Here is a 26,773-nt window from a genome sequence, read left to right as displayed (position 1 = left end):
AATGACTCCTAGTCCTAAAGATTACATAAAGAGACCATATCTCGGAAATAAATTGGGCTGGGAATGTGGCTTAGTGGTAGAGCGCTTGCCTAGCATGCACGAAGCCCTGGGTTCCACTCCGCAGTACCAAATACACACAAGAAAGCTGAAGTGGTGCTGAGGCTCAAGTGGTAGAGTACTAACCTGGAGCAAAAGCAGCTCAAGGGGCCGGGAGTTTGGCCTAGTGGTTAAAGTGCTTGCCTAGCATGCATGAAGACCCGGGTTCGATTCCTTGGTACCACATACATAGAAAAAAGCCGGAAGTGGTGCTGAGGCTCAAGTGGTAGAGTTTCTAGCCTTGAGAAAGTTCAAGGACAGTGCTCAGGCCCTGAGCTCAAGCCCAGGACTGGCAAAAAAAAAAAAAAAAAAAAAAAAAAAGCAGCTCAGGGACAGTACCCAGGCCTTGAGTTCAAGTCCCAGGACTGGCATAGACATTCATGTTAATACTGGATTTCCTCTTTCTTGTTTTATTCTTCTTCCTCCTCTTTTGTTCTTTTGGCTAGTCCTGGGGCTTGAATTCTGTTCCTAGTATTGTCCCTGAGCTTCTTTTGTTTAAGACTGGAGTTCTAGGGGCCGGGAGTTTGGCCTAGTGGTTAAAGTGCTTGTCTAGCATGCACGAAGACCCAGGTTCGATTTCTTGGTACCCCCACATATATAGAAAAAGCCAGAAGTGGTGCTGAGGCTCAAATGGTAGAGTTTCTAGCCTTGAGAAAGTTCAAGGACAGTGCTCAGGCCCTGAGCTCAATCCCAGGACTGGCAAAAAAATTTAAAAAAGACTGGAGTTGTATCACTTGAGCCACAGTTCCAATTTTTTTTTTTTAAATTAGTTTATTGGCGATCAGTCTCACAGACTTTTGGGCCTGGACTGGCTCTGAACTGGAATCCCCAGATCTCAGCCTCCTGAGTAGCTAAGATTACACGTGTGAGCCACCCGTCTCCATCCTCCTCCTAGCATGGGGTGGGTGCTGTAGGCTGTTATTTCTGTTCTGTTCTCTTGGGGCAGTTCTATCAGTTTTGCAAGGTAGTAGGGTGCGGGGGGGGGAGTAGATGATGGACTGAGGTTTGGATTTTGTGCAGGAATCTTTCACTGCTACATGGAATATTCCCGACTGCGTGGTGAGGCCGGTTCAGACATATCTCTGGTGGATCTTGGCTTCCAGACAGATCTCCGAGTGTACCTGCATTTACGGCAGACATGGATGGCTTTCAGTGAGTTGCAGCGCTGGTCCCTCTGTTATACAATGAACCACTAGAAAACTGGAAGTAGGGGCCGGGAGTTTGGCCTAGTGGTAGAGTGCTTGCCTAGCATGCATGAAGACCCGGGTTTGATTCCCCGGTACTACATGCATAGAAAAAATCTGGAAGTGGTGCTGAGGCTCAAGTGGTAGAGCTCTTGCCTTGAGAAAGTCCAAGGACAGTGCTCAGGCCCTGAGCTCAAGCCCAGGACTGGCAAAAAAAAAAAGGTAACTGGAAGTAGCGCTGTGGCTCAAGGGGTAGGGCCGTAACCTGGAGCTGATCAGCTCAGGGACAGTGCCCAGGCCCAGAGTTCAAGCCCCATGACCAAAAAGAAAGAAAAAAAGAAAGAAAGAAAAAAGTCTTGGGGTAGGGGAGGGGGTGAGAGAGGACAGTGCCGGATGGGGTGCCCGGTAGCTCATCTTCCCCTCCACCCCCCTTGCAGTGATTATTCTGAGTATCCTGGAAGTTATTATCATCTTGCTACTCATCTTTCTCCGAAAGAGAATTCTCATCGCCATTGCGCTCATCAAAGAAGCCAGCAGGTGCAGGGCCCTGAGGGTTTGGGGGACCCCAGCTGGGGTTGGCACCTGGGGACAGTTCCGATCTGATGCCTGCCTCTCTTGTCTTCCCCAGGGCCGTTGGGTACGTCATGTGCTCCATGCTGTATCCACTGGTCACCTTCTTCCTGCTGTGTCTTTGTATCGCCTACTGGGCCAGCACTGCTGTGTATCCTTCCTGATAAGCCAAGGGGAGTGGGTTAGGGGCGGGCTTCATGCTGTGGGCGTGGTCTAAGCGATCGGGGCGTGGTTGGGCACTCAGGGGTGTGGCTCAGCACCAAGGGGCATGGCTCAATGGTAAGACAGTCAGACTAGCAAAGGATTAAGGCCTGGAATTCAAGCCATAGTACCATTCTTCCTTAAAGAGAGAAAAAAAGGGCCAGGAGTTGGCCTAGTGGGAGAGTCCTCACCTATCATGCATGAAGTCCTGGATTCGATTCCTCAGTACCATATACATTAAAAAAAAAGCAGAAGTGGTGCTGTGGTTCAAGTGGTAGAGCACTAGCCTTGAGAAAGCTCAAGGACAGTGCCCAGGCCCTGAGTTCAAAACCCGGGACTGCCACACACACAAAAGAAAGGCAAGCTGGGCCCTGGTGGCTCACACATTTAATCGAAGCCTGGCCAGCAAAGTCCTTGAGACTCTTATCTCCAATGAATCACTCAGAAACTGGAAGTAGAGCTGTGGCTACCAGTGGTAGAGCACTAACCTGGAGCAACAGAGCTCAAGGACCGAGCCCAGGCTCTGAGTTCAAGCCTCATGATAGGGATGGGGAGGGGGGAACTTGACTATAAGTTATGTGTAGCTTTTGGGGGGGACAGGGAGGTGGTCGGGACAAGGTTGGCACCTAGTGGGAATATGGCTTCTGTAATGCCCTGGAATCTTCAGCCTCAAGGTGTCAAGTTCCTTAATGGCCCAGCTTTCTGTCCACTTCTAACGAAGCTGTCTATAAGATTTTCGATGACACCTCCTGTCCACTTGTTGGGAAAACCTGTGACCCTCAGGTGGGTGTCCCTAGAGAGGAGACCGCTGCTGTTGCCCTGTCAGCCCCCTGGTTAATTTGAAACCCCTCGTTCCCACCTGGAGGTTATGCAGCAATTCACAGGCTGGTATTATAACAGTGCACTTCCATACCCAGCCTGAGACTACACCATTTCCTTGACCTATTTGATAGCCCCTCCTGCTTTAGTCGTGTTCCTGAGCCTCCAATTCTGCGCCTTCCATGTGATTCCTCTCCCACCTACCCACCCACCCACCCCCCAAAAAAGTGAATTCCTGGTCTCCCTGTATTCTCACTTGGCACTGTGTTCCTCCCCAGAACTTCCCCTCCTTGAATGAGTCCCGTGTCTGTCCCAATGGCCGCTGCCAGTTCGCCTTCTATGGCGGTGAGTCCGGCTATCACCGTGCCCTGCTGGGGCTGCAGATCTTCAATGCCTTCATGTTCTTCTGGCTGGCCAACTTTGTGCTGGCGCTGGGTCAGGTCACCCTGGCGGGGGCCTTTGCCTCCTACTACTGGGCCCTGCAGAAGCCAGAAGACATGCCCGCCTTCCCGCTCTTCTCTGCCTTCGGCCGAGCACTCAGGTAGCACCGGGTGGAGGACAGGATGGGGTTGGAGGAGTTTTCTGGCTCCGCCCTTGACCCCCGGCCTCGGTTTCCCGGCAGGTACCACACGGGATCGCTGGCGTTTGGCGCCCTCATTCTCGCCATCGTGCAGATCGTCCGAGTGCTGCTCGAGTACTTGGATCAGCGCTTAAAAGGTGCGCGCCGTGAGGGCGGCCGCCTGCCATTGGCTGTCACTGGGGGAGGCGTGGCTAAATGGAAGATTACTATTGGTTCCTGCTGGGAGGGTGGGCGGAGCCAAAGTAAGGCGCACTGTGATTGGCTTCTGCTTGTGTGGGGGGGGGTGTGGTTGAAATGTGGGGCTAAAGGGCTTCTGTGATTGGTTCCTGACCTGGCAGGTTCTCTTGAGAGACCCCTGGATGGATTCCTGCTGCTGGGAGGGGGGGGTCCAAGAATCCTGGCCAACCATTGGTTCCTTTTAGATGGGCAGAATTAAGGCTAGTTTTTTTTGTTTTTCTTTCTTCCACCCTTCCAAGGAACGTCTGGGATTGGGCTTAGTTTAGGGGTGCTGCCAAGCTGTTGGCAAGGATTGGCTGTTGATTCAGCCTGGTTCATCTTGACTGGGCTGAATCTTAGGGGCATGGCTGAAACTTTTCAATCAGCTCACTGTGGGTGGGGCTAAGGCCACCAGATCAAGTTTCTTTTTCCTGTCTCCCTTCACCTAAGGGGAGTTAGGGGGTGAGCGTATGTGTGTGTGTGGGGGGGGGTGGTTACTTGGTCCAGAGAAGTCTCTTTAACCTCTGCATCCCTTTCAGCCGCAGACAACAAGTTTGCCAAATTTCTCATGACCTGTCTCAAGTGTTGCTTCTGGTGCTTGGAGAAGTTCATCAAGTTCCTCAATAGGAATGCCTATATCATGGTGAGGGGGACCTGGGACCTTGAACTTTCCCACCAGCTAGCCCCTGTTGGGCCTGAAGACCTCCTCCCTCTTTTTCCCCCCATCACCCATCAAGTGGGCCTGTTCCTTCGTCTTCCCCTTCAGATTGCCATCTATGGCACTAACTTCTGCACATCAGCCAGGAACGCCTTCTTCTTGCTCATGAGAAACATCATCAGGTCGAGGGGTGGGGTGTGGGTGGGTGTCTCCTCCTTGCTTTCCTTCCTCCTTCAGTCCTTGAATCCACAGTGACATCTGTTTCTCCCTATCCCCTGCAGAGTGGCTGTCCTGGACAAAGTTACTGACTTCCTGTTCCTGTTGGGCAAACTTCTGATTGTGGGCAGCGTGGGTAAGTGGCACCATCTAGCTTATTGCGAAGTCTGGGATCTGATTGAGCTTGCAAAGTGTGGTTCCATCAGAATTTCACGCTTACGTGGCAGGATGTGACATGAAGAGCACTTAACCACTTTGGTTTCCTCCTCTTCTCCAGGGATCCTCGCTTTCTTCTTCTTCACCCACCGAATCAGGATTGTGCAGGATACGGCACCGCCCCTCAATTATTACTGGGTTCCTATCTTGGTATGAATCTCTGGGGACACATCAGAGTCTGGGGAGAAGGAGCTGTTGTGATTCACCTGCCTTCCTGTAGGCATCTGGGGAATGCAGATCTGAGGAGTTGAGTTGCTTAGTTATTAAGGGTACAAATTACGGTGTGCCTGTTATCTTTCAGGTCTTTGGTTGGAGTTATCTCTTCCTTTAGGGGCTTTACAGTTTAGAGGAAATGGCCACTAATTAAAAATGATACTGGTTTTGGGTATGGTTCGTGCATGCCTGTAATCACAGCACTGGGAAGGCATAGAGGGGAGGATTGAGAGTTTGAGGCCAGCCAGGACTAGGCAATGGGAGACACCGTCTCAAGAAAAAAAGAGAGAGGGAGAGAGAGAGAGAGAGAGAGAGAGAGAGAGAGAGAGAGAGAGAGAGAGAGAGAGAGAGAGAGAGAGAGAGGGAGAGAAGAAAGCCATACACTGGTGCCTTAGCTTTGTAATCCTAGTTACTCAAGAGGCTGTGATCTCAGGATTGGGCTTTGAAGCCAGCTCAGGAAGAAATGTCCCCTTGAGACTTTTCTCTCCAATGAACCTCTCGAAACCTGGAATTTGGTGTTGGGGCTCAAGGTGGGAGAGTGCTAGCCTTGAGTAAAAAAGCTCAAGGAGAGTAGCTAGGCCCTAGGACCTGCACACACACACACACACACACACACACACACACACACACACACACACACACAGAGAGAGGTGGGGTTGAGCCAAAGGGAGGTGACAGGGCCATGGAGAAGCTATGTGTCATTCAGGAATGAATGGTGTGGATCCCAGGTTCCAGTGACCTAGATTTTTATCTCACTTCCTGTATTTGCTACCAGTCCCAACATGAGTAACTGGTCAAGTCATTTAATCTCTCTAAGGTCCACTCAGCTTCAGTCAATAACTGTGAATCAGGGAATGGTAGGAGATGGAGTAGTTCATGTGATGGCAGCTGGGTGTGGTGGCTCTCCAGCTACTTGGGTGGTTTGAAGCAGGAGGATCTCAAATTGAAGGTCAGTTTTGGCAATGCTAGCCGGACCTTATCTCAAAAACAAAATAAAAATAATAATAACAACCACAACAAGTGGGTAGCCTGAGGAAGTAAACACCCAGTACTCGAGTTCAAATCCACAATGCAGCTGGGTGCTGGTGGCTCATGGTTGTAATCCTAACTACTCAGAAGACTGAGCTCTGAGGACTGGGGTTCAAAGGCAGTCCAGGTAGCAAAGTCTGTGAGAGCATGAGACGCTTAGCTCCAATACACTGGCAATGCCTTCCCCCCCCCAAAAAAAAATAGAAAAGAAAAAGTGGGGGCTGGGAGTTTGGCCTAGTGGTTAAAGTGCTTGCTTAGCATGCACAAAGACCCGGGTTCGATTCCTTGGTACCACATACATAGAAAAAAGCCGGAAGTGGTGCTGAGGCTCAAGTGGTAGAGCTCTAGCCTTGAGAAAGTCCAAGGACAGTGCTCAGGCCCTGAGCTCAAGCCCAGGACTGGCAAAAAAAAAAAAAAAAGAAAAAGTGGAGCTGTGGCCCAAGTAGTAGTAAAGTGCTAGCCCTGAATGAAGAAACTAAGGAAAAGGACCTAGGTCATGAGTTTAAGGCCTAATACCAGTGTAAGCACAATAAAAGGGGGATGTTGAGATGGGAACTAGACTTAGGTCAGGATACCAGTATGTGCAAAGGTCCTGAGGTTGAACTAAACAAGCTACGTTAAGTGGATGATGGGGGTTCCTCCTGGAGATGGGAAGTTAGGGTATTACTCCAGAGGGCTAGACAGCAGTAGAGTGCTAAGATCCTAGCTTAGGAAGGACAGGGTGGCTGAGGGTTTCTGTGGGCAAGAAGTGGGGAGGAAACCAGCCCTTTTCCTTGGCTTAGACGGTGATCATTGGCTCCTACTTGATTGCCCATGGGTTCTTCAGCGTCTATGGCATGTGTGTGGACACGCTGTTCCTCTGTTTCTGTGAGTGACCCCCTCACCCCAGCCCTGACACCTTCAAGGAGCCATGTCCCCAGGCCTTGGCTGTCCTGTGTCCTGGGGTCCCGGCATGTCTTCCGTACTGCACTCCGGGTTGGTTCCTCCCTCTGAGGGGCGGGGTCCACCTGGCCTAGCTGCAGCTGGACTATTGGGGACCCTTGGATTTGGGAAGTTTTCTGACTTTGTTGGGGTTGGGGCACCTGTGGCTGTTACTAACTCTGATTTCTCCCTCTGCCTTTTTTTTTTTTTAAATCCTTCTTTCTTTCCTCTGTCTTGTTTCTTGCCTCTTCCGGTCTTTCTTCATGTCTGCTGGCTTCCCCATTCTTCCCTCCCTGTCTCTCTTGTCCCTCTTCCTTTCCTGGCTACCCCATTTTCTCCCCTGCCGGTTGGTTCCTGGGGGCCCAGGTGAGGACCTTGAGAGGAATGACGGCTCTCAGGAGCGACCCTACTTCATGTCGCCCGAGCTCAGAGACATCTTATTGAAGGGGAGTGCGGAGGAGGGCAAGCGGGAGGAGGTGGAGGAATAGAGAGAGACAGAGAGAGAGAGAGAGAGAGAGAGAGAGAGAGAGAGAGAGAGAGAGAGAGAGAAAAAGACTGATGTCCACCTATTTGTGAATGGGGGGTCCCGTGGCCTCTCTTTGGAGATACCCCCCCAGGGTAATGCATGCAAAGGGCAGAGGGGGGGAGACTTTGTGGCTTGGGGGGATTTTGTGGCCTCTCTCTCTGTGCCTCGTGTGTCTTGCATTCTAACCCACTGATGCTTATCTAATGGCCCTCATTCTCCATGTCCTGTCACCGGAGGGTCCCCCCTGTCTCCATGGGGCCTGGCTCTCATGCCATCCGCTCTGTGGCCTTTCTTTCTAGTGGAGGACCTGGAGAGGAATGATGGTTCAGCAGAGAGGCCTTACTTCATGTCTTCCACTCTCAAGAAACTCTTGAACAAGACCAACAAGAAGTTGGCTGAGTCCTAAAGGCCAGGGCCTGTCTCACCTCTCTTCTGGGGAGGCTGATTCCCCCGCTCCCCACGCTCCCCAAGGGTGCTCAGAGGGCAGCTAGGTCAGAATCCCCGCCTCCGTCCAATGCCCCCCAGCCCATCAGACTTCACCTGATGCCCTGTCACTGCCTCGCGGTGCCCTCTGTCTGGTCCAGTTTCTGGGCACCTGCTGGATTTGGGGCTGTTCTTCCCCACGCCCACAAGCACTTGGGACTTTTTACAGTAGCCAAAAGGGACACCATGTGTCACCCCGCCCCAAGCCCCTTCTGGTCCGGATGGAGATGAATCTGGTGGAGTGCCTGCAATGGGACGGTGGCTCCATCTCTGCTGGCTCCTGCACTGCTTCCTGTCTTCTATGCCATGGATGGGAAAGACTGAGGAGGAGGAGCTGCTGGGACAAAGCTCCTCCCACAGTGGCCCAAGCCCCTCCCACTGCAGCCCAAGCCCCGCCCCATGTGGTCCTGACCAAGCCCCATCTCCACTGGCTGAACAACTCCAACTGGCCCACGGCCCATCTGATGCATTTCTGGAGTATTTTTTAACCTGGACCTGCATTAAAGGGTCGATTAGCTTTTCTTCCAGCAGCTTCCACAGCTGAATGGAGATGAGATGCCCCTTAGTGCCTTCATAGTTTCCTGGCCAGCCAGGGGGTAGCCGGCTGGAATGTGTGTGGGGATAGTAGAGAGGATCTGACTCAACAGGTGTCATGGGGGGAACTGGAGGGAAGGAGAGGAGTGGGGGAGCAGGCTTGATAGCCTGGCCTAGCAATGGATGTGTAATGGAAATTCTGGGCCGGTTGGCTTGGCTTGTGAGAGGCTCAACTTCCCCTCTTCCTTTGCCTATTTTCCACACTGCACTCTTGGTTAAGAAAAAAATGGTCTGGCTGGGTGCTCGTGGCTCACTCCTGTAATCCAAAATACTCAGGAGGCTGAGTATTCAGGATTAAAAAGCTGGAGCTGAGGCTCAAGTGGTAGAGGACCAGGTTGGAACAGAGAAGCTAAGGGACAGTGCCCAGGGTCTGAGTTCAAGCCCCGAGAGAGAGAGAGAGACAGACAGACAGACACACACACACACACACACACACACACACACACACACACGCCTGCCCAAGGGAGAACCCTCTGCCTGTTCATCTCAAAACCCAGGGGATCCTTTTGCCAAACTAGTCATATGTCCTTTGCCATATGCTAGGGTCCCATGGGGAGACTCCCTCAGCCTGCCAGGCCCTTCTCTCACCATCCCTGTGTCTAACTGCATACAAACCCTTAATAAAGTGCCTCTTGTACAGCTGCAGGCCTAGTGTGTGATGCCTGGGTTGCCCGCTTCCATGATCTGGGATGGTTTTTGCAAAGGGAGAGGGGGAGGGGGCAGGAAGCCACTGTCTGCCAGCCTCCAGTCACCTGCCATGCAGGCAGTTCGGATTTCTCCTGGAGGCGCCTTGGAAACAAGTGTTCTTTATTAGGCCGGGATCCCTGGAGTCCCAAAGCAGACCTGTCCCGCCCACATCCCCAGTCATGTGTCCTGGATGGTCCTCCAGGATCCTCTTACCTGAGGCCCCATAGGCAGGCTGGCTGCCTGTGTGCTGCTGCCCCCTGCTGCCCGAAATTGGCATTGCCTGCTAGCCATTTGTCTCAAGATGGTAGGTACTAAGTTAGCTCTCTGCCTTTCCCCTGTAATCTCTCTTTTCTTTTCTTTTGCCAGTCCTAGAGCTTGAACTCAGGGCCTGAGCACTGTCCTTGGTCATTCCTCAAGGCTAGAGCTCTAGCACTTGTGACTTTTTCTATGCATGTGGTACAAAGGACTTGAACCCAGGTCTTTATGCATACTAGGCAAGCATTCTGCCAGTAGGCCAAACTTTCGGCCCTGTAATCTGTTTGTAAGTAAGAATTTGTAAGGATAAATTAAGAAAGCTGGGTCCCAGGGACTCAGGCCTGAATGCCTAGTAGCTCAGAAGGCTGAGATCTGAGGATCAAGGTTCAAAGCCAGCACAGGCAGAAAAGTTGGTGAGATGTATTTCTCCAAGTAATCACCAAAAAGCTTGAGACACAAACAGTTCTACTCAGAGCATCTAGCCACTATATATATATATATATATATATATATATATTTTTTTTTTTTTTTTTTTTTTTTTGGTGAGTCATGGGGTTTGTACTCGGCCTGGACACTGTCCCTGAGCTCTTCCGCCCAAGGTTACCACCCTACCCTTGAGCCAAGCCCCACTTCCCATTTTCTAGAGGTTAATTGGAGATAAGAGTCTCAGGTCCTTTTGTGTCCGGGCTGGCTCTGAACCTTGATCCTCAGATCTCAGCCTCCTGAGTAGCTAAGATTACAGGTGTGAGCCACCATGCCTGGCTCAGCCACAATATTTTTGGTGTTCATTCTGGGGCTTAGACTCAGTTTGTTTGGTACTGAGGAACCAAACCCAAGACTTCATGCATGCTAGGCAAGCACTCTACCACTAGGCCACATTCCCAGGCATTTCCTGTGTGTGCTTTTAGTTGATCTTCTCTCACAGAAATGGTCAGGTACCAACTGCCTCGTCCTTCCTTCCAAACCCCCTCTTCTGACACTCTTTTTATTTTGCCAAGGATGGAAAAAGCAGACCGGTCTGGCGACTTGGCCAAAACTCACTTCGTTTTAGGGTGCAGAAAGCATTGAAACCTGTTTTCTAGTTTGCCTTCAACACAAGTTTAACTGGATTTGAAAATCTCATCTTTTCCATCTTTTCCACCAACCTGCAAAGTAGCTTCTGACCCCTCCCACTTCTACATCCTCAGCCCTGCTCGGCCATCACTCACCCAGACAACCAGCAGTCCTACCAAGCAGCTCTGTGGCTCCTGTGCCTTCCATAGATATAGGCCTGGCACCCATATATATAGTCTTCTATAGGTCCAGCACCCATGGCTCACACCTGTAATCTTGGTTACTTCAGAGGCTGAGATCTGAAGATTGCAGTTTGAAGCCAGCCCAGACAGAAAAGTTCCCTTGAGACTTTTATCTCCAGTTAGCCATGCAAAAAGCTGGAAGTGACACTGTGGCTCAAGTGGTAGAGTGTTAGCCTTGAATATAAAGAGGCGCAGGGACAGCACCTAGGCTCTGAGTTCAAGCCCCACAACCACCACCAACAACAATCATTTCAGGAACTTTCCTGCCTAGACTGCCTTTGAACCTCAATCCTCAAATATCAACCTCCTGAGTAGCTAGGATTATAGAAGTGAGTCACCAGTATCTACTTTCCTGCCCCTGTGTGTGTGTGTGTGTGTGTGTGTGTGTGTGTGTGTGTGTGCATGCATGGGCAGATACTGGAGCAAGTCTTGTTTGTCAGAACTAAGGATAAGTGGAAAGGGAGGGGTGTGGCACATAGTTCAGCATTTGTCTAGCCAGAGAACAGAGACAAGAGAGAGTGTGCATGTGGAAAGTTATAGCCAATTTCAGGTGGCCTAAAAGCTGGCAGTGGGTCTGTAATTCCCCACAAAGCCTGTGTCCTGGGGACAAAAATGTGCCCACAGAGTGGACTTGCATTTACTTTTTTTGTTTTATTTCCAGTCCTGGTGCATGAACTCAGGACCTGAGCACTGGCCTTGGGCTTTCTCAAGGCTCAAGCTCTACCACTTGAGCTATAGTATCACTTCTGGCTTTTTCCTGTGTCTGTGGTACCGAGGAATCGAACCCGGGTCTCTACCACTTGGCCAAACTCCCGGCCCTTTGCATTTATTTTTTGTTTGTTCTTAGGGATTGAATTCAGGGTTTCACATTTACTGGCAGGTGCTCTGCCATTTCACCCACACCCTCAACCTTTCAGCTTTTGTTAGTTTTCAGATAGTCAGCCGCAGACACAGGGTCACATTCATTACGACTGGCATATTTACTGAGATGGGGTCTTGGACTGGGATTCTCTTTGCCAGCAGTAACTAGCCTCTAAAAGAGCTGCTGCTGCTCCTCCTCCTCCTTCTTTTTTGCCAATCCTGGGGCTTAAATTCAGGGCCTGGCCACTGTCCTTGGACACTTTTTGCTCAAGGCCAGCACTCTGCCACTTGAGCCACAGCGGCAATTCTGGCTTTTTCTGTGTATGTGGTTCTGGGGAATCAAACCCAGGGCTTCATGCATTCTAGGCAAGCACTCTACCATTAGGCCACACTCCCAGCCCTCTAGCAGAGCTTCTCACAAACAAGACCAGGCAGTGTGAAACCAGAGAAATAAGTTAAAAAAAAAATTTTGCTCTTCCTGTAAGCGTCCTAAGGTGACTTGTGAAAATGGTTTGCTACTCTCTAGACCCAGAAAACCCCACAAAATCATGCAAGTCAGGAGGCTCAAATCTTCATGTTCACGTTAAGAACCCCAGAGAAACAGCCCAGACCATCAGGGGTATGCATAGCCGAAAAGCAACGAAGTATCTGAAAGACATCTAAAACTTTAAAGAAGCAATGTGTGCCATTTTGGCGTTATAATGGTGGAGTTGGTAGGTGTGCCCAGGCCAAACAATGGGGTTGGGCACAGGGCCAGTGGCCCAAAAGGAGTACTGAATTTCTGCTGCACATGCTTAAGAACGCAGAGTAATGCTGACCTGAAGGAAACAGAGGGCCGGGAGTTTGGCCTAGTGGTTAAAGTGCTTGCCTAGCATGCATGAAGACCCAGGTTCGATTCCTCGGTACCACATACATTGAAAAAAGCCGGAAGTGGTGCTGAGGCTCAAGTGGTAGAGCTCTAGCCTTGAGAAAGTCCAAGGACAGTGCTCAGGCCCTGGGCTCAAGCCCAGGACTGGCAAAAAAAAAAAAAAAAAAAAAAAAAAAAGGAAATAGAGACTCCCTGGTTATTGAACATGTCCAGGTGAACAAAGCACCGAAGATGCGCTGCCGAGGGGCCGGGACTTTGGCCTAGTGGTAGAGTGCTTGCCTAGCATGTACGAAGTCCTGGGTTTGATTCCTTGGTACCATACACATAGAAAAAGCTGGAAGTGATGCTGTGGATCAAGTGGTAGAGCTCGAGCCTTAAGAAGGCCCAAGGACAGGGCTGGGAGTTTGGCCTAGTGGTTAAAGTGCTTGCCTAGCATGCATGAAGACCCGGGTTTGATTCCTAGGTACCACATACATAGAAAAAAGCCGCAAGTGGTGCTGAGGCTCAAGTGGTAGAGCTCTAGCCTTGAGAAAGTCCAAGGATAGTGCTCAGGCCCTGAGCTCAAGCCCAGGACTAGCAAAAAAAAAAAAAAAAAAAAAAAAGAAGTTCAGGGACAGTGCCAGGCCCTGAGCTCAAGCCCAGGACTGGCAAAAAAACAAAAACAAAAACAAAAACAAAAAAAAAACAAAGAAAGCCCAAGGACAGAGCTCAGATCCTAAGTTCAAGCCCCAGGACTGGCAAAAAACAAAACAAGATGCGCCGCCAAGCTTACAAAGCCCATGGTAGGATTAAACCATACATGAGCTTCCGGTGCTACAATGGAAAGCCCTGGTCCTTACTGGAAAGGAGCAAATGGTTCCTAAACCAGAAGAGGAAGTGGCACAGAAGAAAAAGATATCCAAGAAGAAACTGAAGAAACAAAAACTCAGGGCACGAGAATAAATTTAGCATAAAATAAATGCAAATAAATGAATGTTGGTTATCATTTTATTAAAAAAAAAATCAAAGCCAGGTGTGGTGGCTCTCCTCTGTAATCCTAGCTAATCAGAAGGCTGAAATCTAAGGATCAAGGATCAAAGCCAGCCTGGGCACAAAAGGACCTGAGACTCATCTCCAATTAACCTCTAGAAAACAGGAAGTTGGGCTTACTCAAGGGTAGGGCGGTAGACTTGAGCTAAAGAGCTCAGTGACATTGCCAGGGCCAGGGGTAGGGTGATAGCAAGCTGAAAAGCTCAGGGTCAACACCTAGGCCAGAGTTCAAGCCCCAAGCCCTCCCACCCCCCAAATACACAAAATCAAAAGCCTGGCCAGGCAGCAGTGGCTCACACCTATAATCCTAGCTACTCAGGAAGCTGAGATCTGAGGATCATAGTTGGAAGCCAGCTAGATAGAAGTCTCTGTGAGAGTCTTACCTCCAATTAAACACTAAAAATCAGTAAGTGGAGCTGTGCCTCGAAGTGATAGAGTGCTAGCCTCGTGCACAAAAGCCCAGGGACAACACCCAGACTCTTAAGTTCAAGCTTCACATCTGACCCAAAAAAAAAAGAAAAAAAATCATCACACGCCAACTAGTTTTCTTCAACACCATGCAAAAGACTTCTACATTGTTTTGTTTTTCGCTTTTTAGTCGGGCTCGGGGCTTGAACTCAGGACCTGGTCACTATCCCTGAGCTTCTTTTGCTCAAGGCTAGCACTCTACCACCTGAGCTACAATGCCACTTCTGGCTTCTTCCCTGTATGTGGTACTGAGGAATCCAACTCAGGGCTGCATGCAATCCAGGCAAGCACTCTACTCCCAGGCCATGCTCCCAGCCCCTCTCCAAGGAACTGAGCAATTTCTAGAATTCACTTAATCCTGGCTCCTCAATGGAGAAAGCTTCACAGATTTTATTAATTTACTGATGCTAAATCTGGAATGTAGGGAGAGCGCCATGTTAGCTAAGTGCTCTGCTAACACGTTTCAACCTTACTCAGATTATATTGATGGAAAACCTTTACTATCAGCCAAGGCTGTTTTGGGCCCTTTTGGCAGATCTGCCTTCAGGGGGTAACAGCCCCAATCGCTCTTTCTCCAGCAGCATACAGGTGATCATCCCAAATCTGGAAACTAGAAAGCATTTTAGCTCTGCCGCTTGGGAGCGCTGTTCCCTTAGGATTATGCATGTCAAAGCCACTTTTGGTTGTTGCCACTAGTCAGTCATCCTGGCCTGGGTGGGCCATCAAACACCTTCCTTCACTTGGCTGAATTTTGTCTGAGCACACCTCATCATTCATTTTTACCAAACTTCAAACTCTTAGATCTGAGACATAGTGAGTAAAAAATAACCATAGCCAGATGCCAACCCTTATAGCTTTTATTTATGTGGAAAAACCAACCATTTGCCTTCGCAGCTAAACAAGAATGCTAAGGAGGGAGGGAACCCGCTGGCAACAAGGTGAATTGTTCACAGTACCCAATCTATAGGCTGTGCATACGTGACCCCTCAAAAATCGTGTGGGGTATGGCACCGCGACACCGCACTCAGTACCCGAGCCTGTGGAGGCAGAGGCAGAAGTGACGAGGAGGCGGCTAGCCCGGGCAACGGGAGGAGCTGACATCTGCAAACTGCAGGGCTGCCTCTCGCCAGGCCGCTGGATCTAGCAGACGCGTGCTGCGTCCTGGCGCTGGAGCTCGGGGCCCGGGTGTCTGTTCTCACCGCTCGAGCCGCAGCTCCGTCGGCGGCTCCTCGGTGGTGGACTGGGGATGGAGAGGCTCGCGGCCCTTCCCGCCCGGGCTGGCTCGGCAGCCCTGTGATCTCCGCTGGCCTGGGCCTCGCTTCCCCCGGCTGACACGGAGGGTCCCGGAGGCGGCGGCCGGGCGTCCCCGCCCCGGCCGGCTCCAGACCCGGGGCTTCACCGACGAACTGGAGCTCGAGTCCCAGCCTTGACTTGCGGCTCGGCCCGGCGGGTCCTCGGCGGACACATCCGGCGGACGCCGTGCGGCCCGCCGGGGAACGAGCCTCCGCTGGACAGAGCCGCCGCACGTGCCGTGCACACGCGCACTTCCGCCAACGTCCGAGTGACGTAAGACGGAGCCGGCGCAGGCGCACTGACGCGCAGACGCCTGTAGGCCCCGCCCCTCACCCTGCGTCACGAAACCGCCATTGAAAAAAAATAAAGCGGGAGGGGGGGTCTTACCACGTGACGTAAGGCCACCAATAGATTGAAAGGAAGATTGCCAGAGTCCTTGTCACGTGGGGAAGGGATTTTTTTTTTGGTAGTCGCTCCTGTCACGTGACCAAAGCAAAGCCGCGCCAAGGGGGCCGAACAGGGACTGACGTCATCCGCTACGCCACGCTGAGGTTCGAGTCGCGTTCTCAGGCCACGCCCCTCCCACCCCGCCCCTGCTTCTCTTTTGGTCCCGCCCTCCCAGTTAGGCCGCGCTTGCGTCAACCCGCAGCGTGAAGCCGCGGGGGGGCGGAGCTCCGGCCGGTCACGTGTCCCCCGCACCTCCCCGGCGCGCGCTCGCCCGCCCGCTCGCCCCCGGCCCCGGCTCCTCCTCCTCTTCTCGCCATTGCAGTTGGATTCGGCCGCCCAGCGCTGTACCGCGTGGCTTGTGAGGGGAAGACCCCCGGTGGGCTGTGACAGGAGGGCGGTGACGGCCGCCGCGGTTGGGGAAGGGGGTCGCCGACAAGGTAAAACGTCAATGTGGCGGCGGCTGGGCCCGGCTCCCCGCTTCAGCCCCTCCTCCGTCCGTTCTCCTCTTGCGCGGGTTCCCGGCTGCGGGGTGACGGTGACAAGGATGCTGTCGTCCGTGTGCCGTAGCCGTCGTCTCCGTTTGGTCCCCTCGGCCCCGACCGTCGCATCCTTCCCCTCGTCTCCGGGTTTCGCCAGCCTCTCTCCCGCGCTCGGCCGTTAACTCTGGCCCCATTGTGCCAAGGAAACAAAATGGCGGCGCGGCGGCGGCGGCGGCGGCGAGGGCCCCGGTGCGCGCGCATCCGCTCCCCCCCGACGTGGCCCCTCGGCCCGCGGCGGTGCCTCTCGTGGGGGGTGCGCGCGCTCCGGACCCGCGGCCGCCGCCTCCCCCGGGCCGGGCTTTTGTCTGTTGCTGGGCCCCGCGCACGCGCGCACGTGCCTGGCGCACACACCCCCCTCGGGTCGGTCCGGAGCATCCCGCGGGCGCCGGCGGGGATCGACCCCCTCTCCTGCCTCCTCCTCTTTGTCCCAGTCCGCGCTCCCCGCGTGTTCCTGGAGGGTCCCAGGTTCCCGGGGCGGGAACCGGCTCCTCCTTTGTGCTCGCCAGCGTGGACGGACTTGACCACCACCGCCACCACCCCTTCTCCCTGGGAAACCCTCCTTAAGTCAGCCTGCAGAGGTCTCCCGATCCAGATCCAAACTCGCGAGGGTTGAAACTTGCCCGTGTCTTCGCTCCTCACTGATCTTAAGTGTTTCTCCCGGGTTGTTTGGTATTGACACACTCACCCCCAACGGGGATGTGGCGCCAGCACCGAGGATCCACGGATCTGCCGGATTGAGACCCAAATGCGGGTGGCGTGCAACGTCTTTTCGACCTTGATGTCCAAAAGTAATGGATGGAGACTCGAGCTCTGTGCTCTTGTTTGCTCTCTGCCTGGATGATGGACGTGGGTCATGGATAATCTTCCCGTATCCCCCTTGTGCCATGTCCAGAACGCGGGGGAAAGTTAGCGGTTTTTCTCAGTTTATACGAGATTGCGGTCAGGTTCTCAAGATTGGCATGGTTGCTGTCAAATTCTTATCGGTGTATTCAAAGCTGCTGACAAGTTGCTGTTTCTGTAACAGCAACAGTGGGCAGCCTTTTTATTTATTTATTTTGCCAGTCCTGGGACTTGAACTCAGGGCCTGAACACTGTCCTTGGGCTTTCTCAAGGCTAGAGCTCTACTACTTAAGCCACAGCACCACTTCTGGCTTTTTCTATATATGTGGTACTGAGGAATCAAACTCAGGTCTTCATGAATGCTGGACAAGCACTCTTATCAACTAGGCCTTATTTTTATTTCTTTACTACTGTGGACTAACCTCAGGATCTTAGGTTCTTAAGTATTGGTGATTGGGAACCTCCACTGTCCTGCCTTCCCGTGTGGCCTGAGATCTAACACAGCCACTTGGGGCTTTGAATGAAGTGTGGGCACCACAGTTTGATTCACAGCTGGCAAGGGTCAGAGGAGAGGTGTCAGGACCTTAACAAGTGCTCCTGCCCTTATCCTTTGATCCACCTCTCAGCTGTTTCTTGGCTTAGTGTAGCTTGCATCCTCTGGGATTTGGGAATGGAATCTGTGTAGGTCCTTTTGCTGTCTGAAGGATTCTAGTGGAGATTGGAGGCTGGGGAATCACTGCCAGGCTGAGCCTTGCCAGCACTTGGCATTTACTTATCAGTTTCCCTATCTTCTGGGAACTTGGATCAGCCTGGGGCTGAGAAGTGCCTAGTTTTCTGCAGATTTTGTTTCTCCTTTAGTTTCTTCTAGTATTAGGGCTCCATAGGCTGGGATTTCTGTACATGAGTCTAAGGCTGCTCCTTATTTTTCTTAAATTATTTTTGTCACATACCATGTTGACAAGAACAGCTAAAGATCTCACAGATGTGGGTTTTTTTTTTCTTATATCTTGCCTCTTATTTTTGTTTGTTTGTTTGTTGTGGGACTTGAAACTCTGTGCTTGGGCACTGTCCTGAGCTCTTTAGGCACAGTGCCACTTCTGGCTTTCTAGTAGTTAATTGGAGATAAGAGTCTCACAGTCTTTAGTGCCCGGGCTGGCTTTGAACAGTGATCCTCAGATCTCTCTGAGTAGCTAGCTAGTAGCTAGGATTATAGGCATGAGCCACTGCAACGGGCCCCTTGCCTCCTTTCTTTCATCACCTCCAACATTCTTTTTTTTTTTTTTTTTGGTCAGTGCAGGGGCTTAAACTCAGGGCTGAGCACTGTCCTTGGTGCCAGTTCTGGGCCTTGAACTCAGGGCCTGGTCACTCTCCTTGGGTTTTCTCAAGACTATAGTACTCTGCCCCTGAGCCACGGCACCACTTCCTGCTTTTTTCTGTTTATTATGGTACAGAGGAATCGAACTCAGGGTTTTTTGTGTGCTAGGCAAGCTCTATACCACTAAGCCCACCTCCAACATTCTTTTCCTTCCTCATCCCTTGAAACTTTTTTTTCTTTTTGCCAGTCCTGAAGCTTGAACTCAGGGCCTGAGCACTGACCCGGGACACTTTTTGTTCAAGGGTAACACTCTGCCACTTGAGCCACAGCACCACTTTTGTTTTTTCCTATATATGTGGTACTGAGGAATGGAACCCAGGTCTTCATGCATGCTAGGCAAGTACTCTACCACTAGGCCACACTCCTGGCCCCCCTTGAAACTTTTGATACACGCCATCACTATGTTGCCCAGGCTGGCCTTGAACTCGAGTTTCAGGATTTCAGGTACGAACCACCACACTCAGCAGTCTTTTTCTCAATTCACTGGATTAGGCCTCCAGGTAGAACCAGAAGCCACCAGTGCTGGAAAAAGCCTGTCAGTTGACTGCTTTACTTTGGGTAAGCAGTATATAGCATCTTGTTTTTCTCAAGGCATTAGCAAGATATGGAAGTTAGAAATGTTTACGGGATAAGGGCTTTAGAAGTTTTCTTTGGGCTGGGGCAGTTTTCTCTTTTTTTTGGCAAGTCCTGGGGCTTGAACTCAGGTTCTCAGCACTCCACCTGAGTTCTTTTGGTCAATACTAGCTTTACCACTTAAGCCACAAAGCCACTTCCACCTTTTTTTGTTTATGTGATACTGATGAATTGAACCTAGGGCTTCGTGCATGCTAGGCAGGCACCCTACCACTAAGCCATATTCCCAGCCCTGACTCTATAGATTTTTCCTGTCTGGGCTGACTTTGAACTGGAATCCTTAGACCTCAGCCTCTTGAGTAGCTAGGATAGTAGACATGAGCCACTGTCACCTGGCTTTCCTTCTTACTCTATTTTTTAATTGTTACTATTTTTTTTTTTGTCAGTCCTGGTGCTTGAACTCAGGGCCTGAGCACTGTCCCTTGGGCTTTCTCAAGGCTAGAGCTCTACCACTTGAACCACAGCACCACTTCCGGCTCTTTCTAATTATGTGATATCAAGGAATCAGACCCAGGTTTTTTGTTCATGGTAGGCAAGGACTCTACCACTAGGCCAAACTCCCAGTGCCTCCCTGTTACTCTTTTTACCTTCCTTTCAGTTCCTCGTCATCTTTCCTGGCCCAAAGGGGAATGATTCTAGTCCCTAAGAAACTTGAGTTTATACTTCTTGGAATTGTTTATTCTACTAGATTTTGTCAGCAAGTTTTTTCACCTTGCACAGTTTTGAGAGAAGGTTAACGTTACCTAGTATTAGAATGTGTGACTCCCAAACTTGCAATGTCCCCTCTTCCCCCCGCTAGTCTTGGGGCTTGAATTCAGGGCCTGAGCACTATCTTTGGGCTTTCTCAAGGCTAGAGCTCTATCACTTGAGCCACAGCACCACTTGCAGCTTTTTCTAAATATGTGGTACCAAGGAATTGAACCTGGGTCTTCTTGCATACCATGCAAGCACTTGACCACTAGGCCAAACTTGAGGCCCCTGTGTTTATTTTGGAGACGGGGTCTTGCTATATAGCCCAAGCTGAACTAAAGCTGGAGGTTCTCTTGTGTCAACCTCCCCAGTGGTGGGGAGTATAAATCTATGTCACCATGCTTGGTGAATCTTTAAGTGCATGCGTGCATGCAATGGTCCTGGGGCTTGAACTCAGGGCTTGGGTATGTTCCTAAACATTTGTGCTCAAGATTAGCCATTCTACTACGTGAGCCACAGTTTCACTTCTGGCCTTTTCTGTGTATGTGGTACTGTGGAATCCAACCCAGGGCTTCATGCATTCTAGGCAAGCACGCTGCCACTAAATCACATTCCAGCCCTCCCTGTGTTTTTGTTTTGACCAAGACTAGCATTTTTTTGGGGGGGGTGAGGATGGTGCCATAGGGCGTGGGCATTGTCCCTGACCTTCTCAGCTCAAGGCTACGGCCCTACCCCTTGAGCCATGGCCCCACTTCCCATGTTCTAGTGGTTAATTGGAGATGAGTCTGTAGTGCCCATCTTTAGTGCCCAGTGCCTGAGCTAGCTTTGAACCTTGATCCTCAGATCTCAACCTCCTGAGTGGCTAGGATTATAGGTGTGAGCCACTGCACGTGGCTAATGCTAGCATTCTTACCCTGGAGCCACAGCTTCCCTCCTGGCTTTTTGGTGGTTAATTGCATGTTGCTGACTTCCCTGCCTGAGATCTCAGCCTCCTGAGTGAGCAGCACAGTGAATTTTTGAATCTGAGAAGGAAAAGGAAGGGAATAGGATTTTCTAGCTTCTCCAGATTGGTGTTAACTTTATCATACCAAACACCTAGGCAGAAATGATTATTGTTTCTTATGGTTTGGAATTAGAGGTTAGAGACAGTGCCTTGACAGGAATGGTTGTTTTTTTGTTGTTATTGTTGTTGTTGTTGTTGTTTTTTGTAGGTCTAGAGGCTTGAACTTGGCCTGGGGGTCTGGGCACTGTCCCTGAGCTCTTCAGCTCAAGGCTACCACCCTACCCTTGAGCCAAGCCCCACTTCCTGTTTTCTCCTGGTTAATTGGAGTCTCAGGTTCTTTTGTGCCTAGGCTGGCTTTGAACCTTAATCCTCACATCTCAGCTTCCTGAATAACTAGTATTACAAGCTTGAGCCTCTAGGGATGGGACATTTTTTGGGGGGGGGTGGGATGGGGTGGGGAGAGATGGTATTATTGGAGTTTGAAATCAGGGCCTCATATTAGCTAGTAAAGGGCTAAACTACTTGAGCCATGCCATGGCAGCCTAGTGTAATGATTTAAAAAAAAATTGCTAATGATATTAAAATTTGTTACCACTTACTAGATTTTTCTAAAACACACTGTAGATGATCCATTGTAAGAAACCTTTACAGGTTTACAAGTATCTGACGTGTTCCATGTCTTGTGAGTGACGTCCAGTTGAAATATATTCGTATATTTATTGCTTCTCCTAAAATGTCTAAATGAATACACTGAAAGTATAGCTCCCTGTAGTTTTGTTTGTTTCTGGTTAGGGTTGGAACCCAGGTATGCCTCAGGCGCTGTCCCAGTGTGCCAAATCTGAGCCCTTAAAATGTTACTCTGCACAAAATAAAGCATACATTCATTGTGGAAAAGCCATTTTCTTGTGAGCATATATGATCACCAGCAATCATTTAGTTACAAAGTTAAATTCATGTAGAGCCTTTCATTATTAACATGTAAAATTTTACTCTAGATTTATTATTTTATTATTATTGTCAGTTGTGGGACTTGGAACTCCAGTCCGGAGTGCTGTTCTTGAGCTCTTCAGCTCAAGGCTAGCCCTGTGCCACTTTGAGCCACACACTACCTATGGCTTTCTAGTGGCTAATTGGAGATAAGAGTCTCTCCAACTTCCATGCCCAGGCTGGCTTTGAACTGTGATCTTCAGAGCTCAGCCTCCTTAGTAGCTAGGCTTACAGGTGTGAGCCACCAGCACTGGGCTTTAGATTTTATTATTTATTCATTTATTTATTGTGGATCATGGGGCTTGAAATCTGGGCCTAGGTGCTGTCCCTAATAATTTTTGATGATTTGTGGAAAGGGGTTCTCTGGCATATGGGAGTCCATGACAGTTTTTTTTGAACCTGCCAAACACCTGTGTTTATTTTCATGTGGGTTATGGTTCAAGCCTCAGGGGTAAGGTGGTGTTTGGGTACTTATCAAGCTTTTCTTGGCCACTCACTTTGTAATGTCCATTAATCTAGATGTCTAGTTTTAGAGAATGAAATGTTACTGGTTGAGTTTGCTCTTCATTGATACACTTGGATTTCATGCAGGTTGAAACTGCACATTTATAATTCATTTAAAAAATATTTAAACTGGGCTGGGAGCATGGCCTAGTGGTAGAGTGCTCACCTGGAATGCATCTGAAAACTGGAGCGCTACCCTTGAGCAAAGAAGTTCAGGGACAATGTCCAGGCCCTGAGTTCGATCCTCATGAGTGATTAACAAAAAAGAAGGAGGAGGAAATCGTAAGGCTAGACCTGTGGCTCAAGTGGTAGATTACCAGCCTAGTAGCTTAAACACTAGTACTACCTGCCCCTCCCGCCCCCCAAAAATCTTAAGTCACTAGAGCCTGGCAAAATGTCTTAGAGGGGACACTTTATGTTTGTGGGTAGGCCACAAGATTTTTTTGTTTGTTTGTCTTCCGGGCTTGAACTCTGGGCTCGGGCACAGTCTCTGAGCTCTTTAGCTCAAGGCTACCACCCTACTCCTGGAGCCTCAGCCCCACTTCCCATTTTCTAGTGATTAATTGGAGATAAAGAGTCTCACTGACCGGGGTTGGCTTGGCTTTGAACCGTGATCCTCAGATCTCAGCCTCCTGAGTAGCTAGGATGACAGGTGTGAGCCACCGTGCCTGCACCACAAGATATCTTTAGAGGAGGGAATCAGTGTGGACAGTAATTATAGCCCATTTCTTCTTCTTTCCTCCTCCTCCTCCTCCTTCTCCTCCTCCTCCTCCTCTTCCTTCTTTTCTTAAATTTCTGGTCCTGGGACTTAAACTCAGGATCTGGGCAGTGTCCCTGAACCAGGGCTTTATGCATGCTTGGCAAACATTCTACTACCACTAAGCCACATTCCTAGTCCCCCTTCTGACTTTTTTTTTTTTTTAATGTCAGCCGTGGGGCTTGAACTCTGGGCCTGGGCACTGTCTCTGAGCTCTTCAGCTCAAGGCTACCACCATATCCCTTGAGCCACAGCAGCACTTCCGATTTTCTGATAGTTAATTGGAGATAAAAGTCTCATGGACTTTAGTGCCCAGGCTGGCTTTGGACCAAGATCCTTAGATGTCAGCTTCCTGAGTAGTTAGGATGACAGGCTGAGCCACCCCACCTAACACTCCCTCTCTCTGATGTTCTTGAAGTGGCAAGTACAAATAGTGGTTGGATTGATGGTGGCCAGGGCTCAAGAGGCAGGGGATTGGAAGGCATTGCGACTGAACCAAGAATAGGAGAGTTGCTTTGGGCTATTTATTTACTTACTTATTTTTTGGCCAATCCTAAGGCTTGAACTCAGGGCACTATCCCTGATGCTCTCTTTGCTGAAGGCTAGTGGTCTACCACTTGAGCCATAGCGCCACTTCTGTTTTTTACTGTGTATATGGTACTGAGGAACTGAACCAGAGCTTCATGCGTGCTAGGCAAGCACTCTACCATTAGGCCACACTCCTCGTACCATTTTTTAAAATTTATTTATGCTTTTTTTTTTTGGCCGGTCCTGGGGTTTGAACTGGGGCTGAGCACTGTCCTTGGACACTTTGCTCAAGGCTAGCACCCTGCCACTTGAGCCACTATGCCACTTTCAGGTTTTTCCGTATATGTGGTACCAAGGAATTGAACCCAGGGCTTCATGCATGCTGGACGAGTACTCTACCACTAGGCCAAACTCCTGGTCCATTTCCAGCTTTTTCTGTGTAGTTTATTGGAGCTAAGAGCCTTCCATACTTTTTCTCCCAGACTGGCTTTGAACCGTGATCTTCAGATTAGAGTCTTCTGAGTAGTTAGGATTACAGGCGTGAGGCATCAGTGCCACACTTTTGTCATGCAAAGGAAAACTTCTTTAATTATCATATGTTACGTTATGTTTTTGTGAGTGGAAAGACTTTTCTCTCATGCTGGGAATTGAACCAAGGGCCCTATGCATGCTAGGCAAGTGTTCTACCACTGAACTTATATCTCCGGTCTGTGAGTTGGGGGGGCAGGTATGGGGGAAGATGGGAACTGGACTTAAAGCCTACCACTTACTAGACATGCTTTCCACTATGTTCCCAGCCCTTTTACTTTAAGTTACTTTTGGGTAAGGGTTTCTAGTTTTTGCCTAGCTGGCCTGGACCTCAGTCCTCCCATTTAAGTTTTTCATCGGGTTGAGATAACTAAGTCCATACTACTATAATCTAGCTGTTGGATAAGATGGGCATCTTGATAATTTTTTGAGGGTGTGGGGTCATGGGGCTTGAACTCTGGGCCTGGGCGCTGTCCCTGAGCTCTTTAGCTCAAGGCTACTGCCCCTACCCCTTGAGCCTCAGCCCCACTTCTGGTTTACTAATGGTCAATTGGAGATAAGAGTCTCGCAATCTGTCTTTAGTGCTCAGGCTGGCTTTGAACCTTGATCCTCAGATCTCGGCCTCCTAAGTAGCTAGGATTACAGATATGAGCCACCATGCCCAGCTAGCTGCTTCTTGATAATTTTTTGTTGCTCTGTCCTGGAACTGAGGTCTTCCCATCTCTTATCTCCTGAGTAGGTCAGATTATAGTCACAAACTAACACACCTGGCCTTATTCTTGCTTTGTAACAAAGTCCATGTTGGCCTGAGGATTCTTCTGTTAGCCTCCCCAGTGCTGAGAGAGCATGTGCAAATTACCATGTTTGCTTTAGAAAAAATATTTTGACTTCAAAAATAGAGGAAGAGTCTCAAGGCTAGCAGTCTGCCATTTGAGCTATAGCACAGCTTCTGGCTTTTTCTGTATATGTGGTACTGAGGAATGGAACTCAGGGCTTCATGCATATTAGGCAAGCACTCTACCACTAGGCCACACTCCTGGCCCCTGACACGTTTGTTTGTTTTTCTAGCAGCAAGTGCCTTCCTCTTCTCTCTTAGAGAGAGATCAACAAAGCACAGGCACAGCACAGGCATAAGATTTTGTGGCATAACCTCAACTCTGTATCCTGCTGTGGGTTGATTGTTTCAGGAACAAATAGCAAGATCTGATCCCTGCATGTTTGAACATCCAAAAACACAGGGAAGGCCTGTTTAAGATTCTGCTTCCAGTCTGTGCACAGGGGCTGTGCTGCTGCCATCCAGGATGTAGTCATGACAGAGGTCACAGGAGCAGCTGTTATTCCAAGCATGTTAGCAGGAGATAGTGGAGGGTTATGTTTAAGGTGGGATCCACGGGCTTCTCTCATAGCACTGTTACTCCATAAAATTCTCTGGGAAGCGTTTCTGCTCTCTCGTGAAGACTCCTAGTCAGTTTGTGACTAGTTAATGTTCAAGGCTGGGGTTTGGATAGCAGATCTGGGCTCATATAGAAACAGATGAGGCTGCTTTTATAGTCTTGCAAAGACAGAATTGCTCCCGTTTTTTAAACAATGGTTTGAGTGGAGATAATAATTCTTTCCTTCTCTGGCCAGTGCTGGTGTTTGAACTTAGTGCCTCAAAGTTGCTTGGCTTGCTTGGGTAAGTAGTACTCTGCCACTTGAGCTGAAGGTGTGCCTGCAGCCTTATTTATTTATTTCCTTTTTTGATACAGGTACTGGGGCTTGAATTTAGGATCTTGTGCTCATGCTTGGCTTTTTTCGCAAAGCTCTACCAGTTGAGCCACACCTATACTTAGGCCTGTAATCCTAGCTACTCAGTAGGTTGAGATCTGAGGATCAAGGTTCAAAGCTAAGCTTGGTCAGGAAAGTCTATGAGACCCTTATCTCTAGTTGATTAACAAAAGCCAGAAGCAGAGCTGTGGTTGAAGTGGTAGTGCTAGCCTTTCGTGAAAAAGGCTCAGGGACATAGATAGGCCCTAGAGGCCTATAATCTTAGCTACTCAGGAGAAGTTAAATCTGAGGATTATGGTTCAAAACTAGCCCAGGCAGGGAAGTCCATCCACGAGACTCTTCTCTATTTAACCACTAAAGGTCTATGGAGCTGTGACTCAACTTGAGCAAAAAATCTCAGGAACAGCATCTAGGCCCTGAGTTCAAGCCTCAAGAGTAACACACACACACACACACACACACACACACACACACACACACACGGATTTGTCTGCCCGAGTTCAAGCCTCAAGAGTAACACACACACACACACACACAAGGATTTGTCTGCCCGAGCTGGCTTCAAACTGATATCCTCAGATTTCCATCTCTTAGAATTACATACATGAGCAGCTAGTGCCTAGCTTCCTCTAGTCTTCATCTGTGGTGGTGGTGGGGAGGGGTGAGACTGCCCATGAGCCTCTGGGGCTTGCTAAATCATTCGATAGATGATGGAGTACACACATGCATCTTGGTGGCTGGCTGCTTGTGTTGATAATTGTATATAGCCCACTGACAATGTTGTTAATATCTAAATGGCCCTTGGCAGAGTAAAACTCCCTACTCCAGGGGAGGGGGATGTTGTCTGGATCTAGTCTGTTGGAAATGGGTCTGGGATGAGTGTACTGGAGGCAGGCC

The 26,773-nt window shown here is 49.8% G+C and overlaps 2 protein-coding genes across 5 annotated transcripts in view; both read left to right on the top strand.

Annotated features, from left to right (window-relative positions):
• Nucleotides 1–8,561, top strand: part of Slc44a2 (solute carrier family 44 member 2 (CTL2 blood group)) — a 28,954-nt gene extending 20,393 nt beyond the window's left edge. For 2 of the 4 annotated variants that reach the window (XM_090336783.1, XM_090336775.1), the window contains exons 11-21: nucleotides 1,117–1,248; nucleotides 1,718–1,817; nucleotides 1,909–2,001; nucleotides 2,750–2,834; nucleotides 3,149–3,411; nucleotides 3,493–3,587; nucleotides 4,206–4,309; nucleotides 4,433–4,506; nucleotides 4,606–4,676; nucleotides 4,818–4,906; nucleotides 6,781–7,172. In XM_090336783.1, the coding sequence (XP_090192909.1) occupies nucleotides 1,117–1,248; nucleotides 1,718–1,817; nucleotides 1,909–2,001; nucleotides 2,750–2,834; nucleotides 3,149–3,411; nucleotides 3,493–3,587; nucleotides 4,206–4,309; nucleotides 4,433–4,506; nucleotides 4,606–4,676; nucleotides 4,818–4,906; nucleotides 6,781–6,873 (1,199 nt within the window). In that variant the 3' untranslated portion in view covers nucleotides 6,874–7,172. Of the gene's footprint in view, nucleotides 1–1,116; nucleotides 1,249–1,717; nucleotides 1,818–1,908; nucleotides 2,002–2,749; nucleotides 2,835–3,148; nucleotides 3,412–3,492; nucleotides 3,588–4,205; nucleotides 4,310–4,432; nucleotides 4,507–4,605; nucleotides 4,677–4,817; nucleotides 4,907–6,780; nucleotides 7,173–7,285; nucleotides 7,716–7,744 lie in introns of those variants that run through there. The other 2 variants (XM_090336801.1, XM_090336791.1) reach the window with 2 other exon arrangements.
• Nucleotides 8,562–16,004: 7,443 nt separating this feature from the next.
• Ilf3 (interleukin enhancer binding factor 3) overlaps nucleotides 16,005–26,773 on the top strand; it is a 37,693-nt gene continuing 26,924 nt past the window's right edge. The window contains exon 1 of the mRNA XM_090337731.1: nucleotides 16,005–16,162. The gene's annotated coding sequence lies outside the window, so the exon portion shown is untranslated. The remainder of the gene's footprint in view (nucleotides 16,163–26,773) is intronic.

The sequence above is a fragment of the Megascapheus bottae genome, chromosome 1, assembly GCF_031878675.1.
Source record: "Megascapheus bottae isolate mThoBot1 chromosome 1, mThoBot2.hap1, whole genome shotgun sequence".
NCBI classification, from domain to species: Eukaryota; Metazoa; Chordata; class Mammalia; order Rodentia; family Geomyidae; genus Megascapheus; species Megascapheus bottae.
Note: the sequence above shows the minus strand (reverse complement) of the source record. Positions and strands in the feature narration are given on the sequence as shown.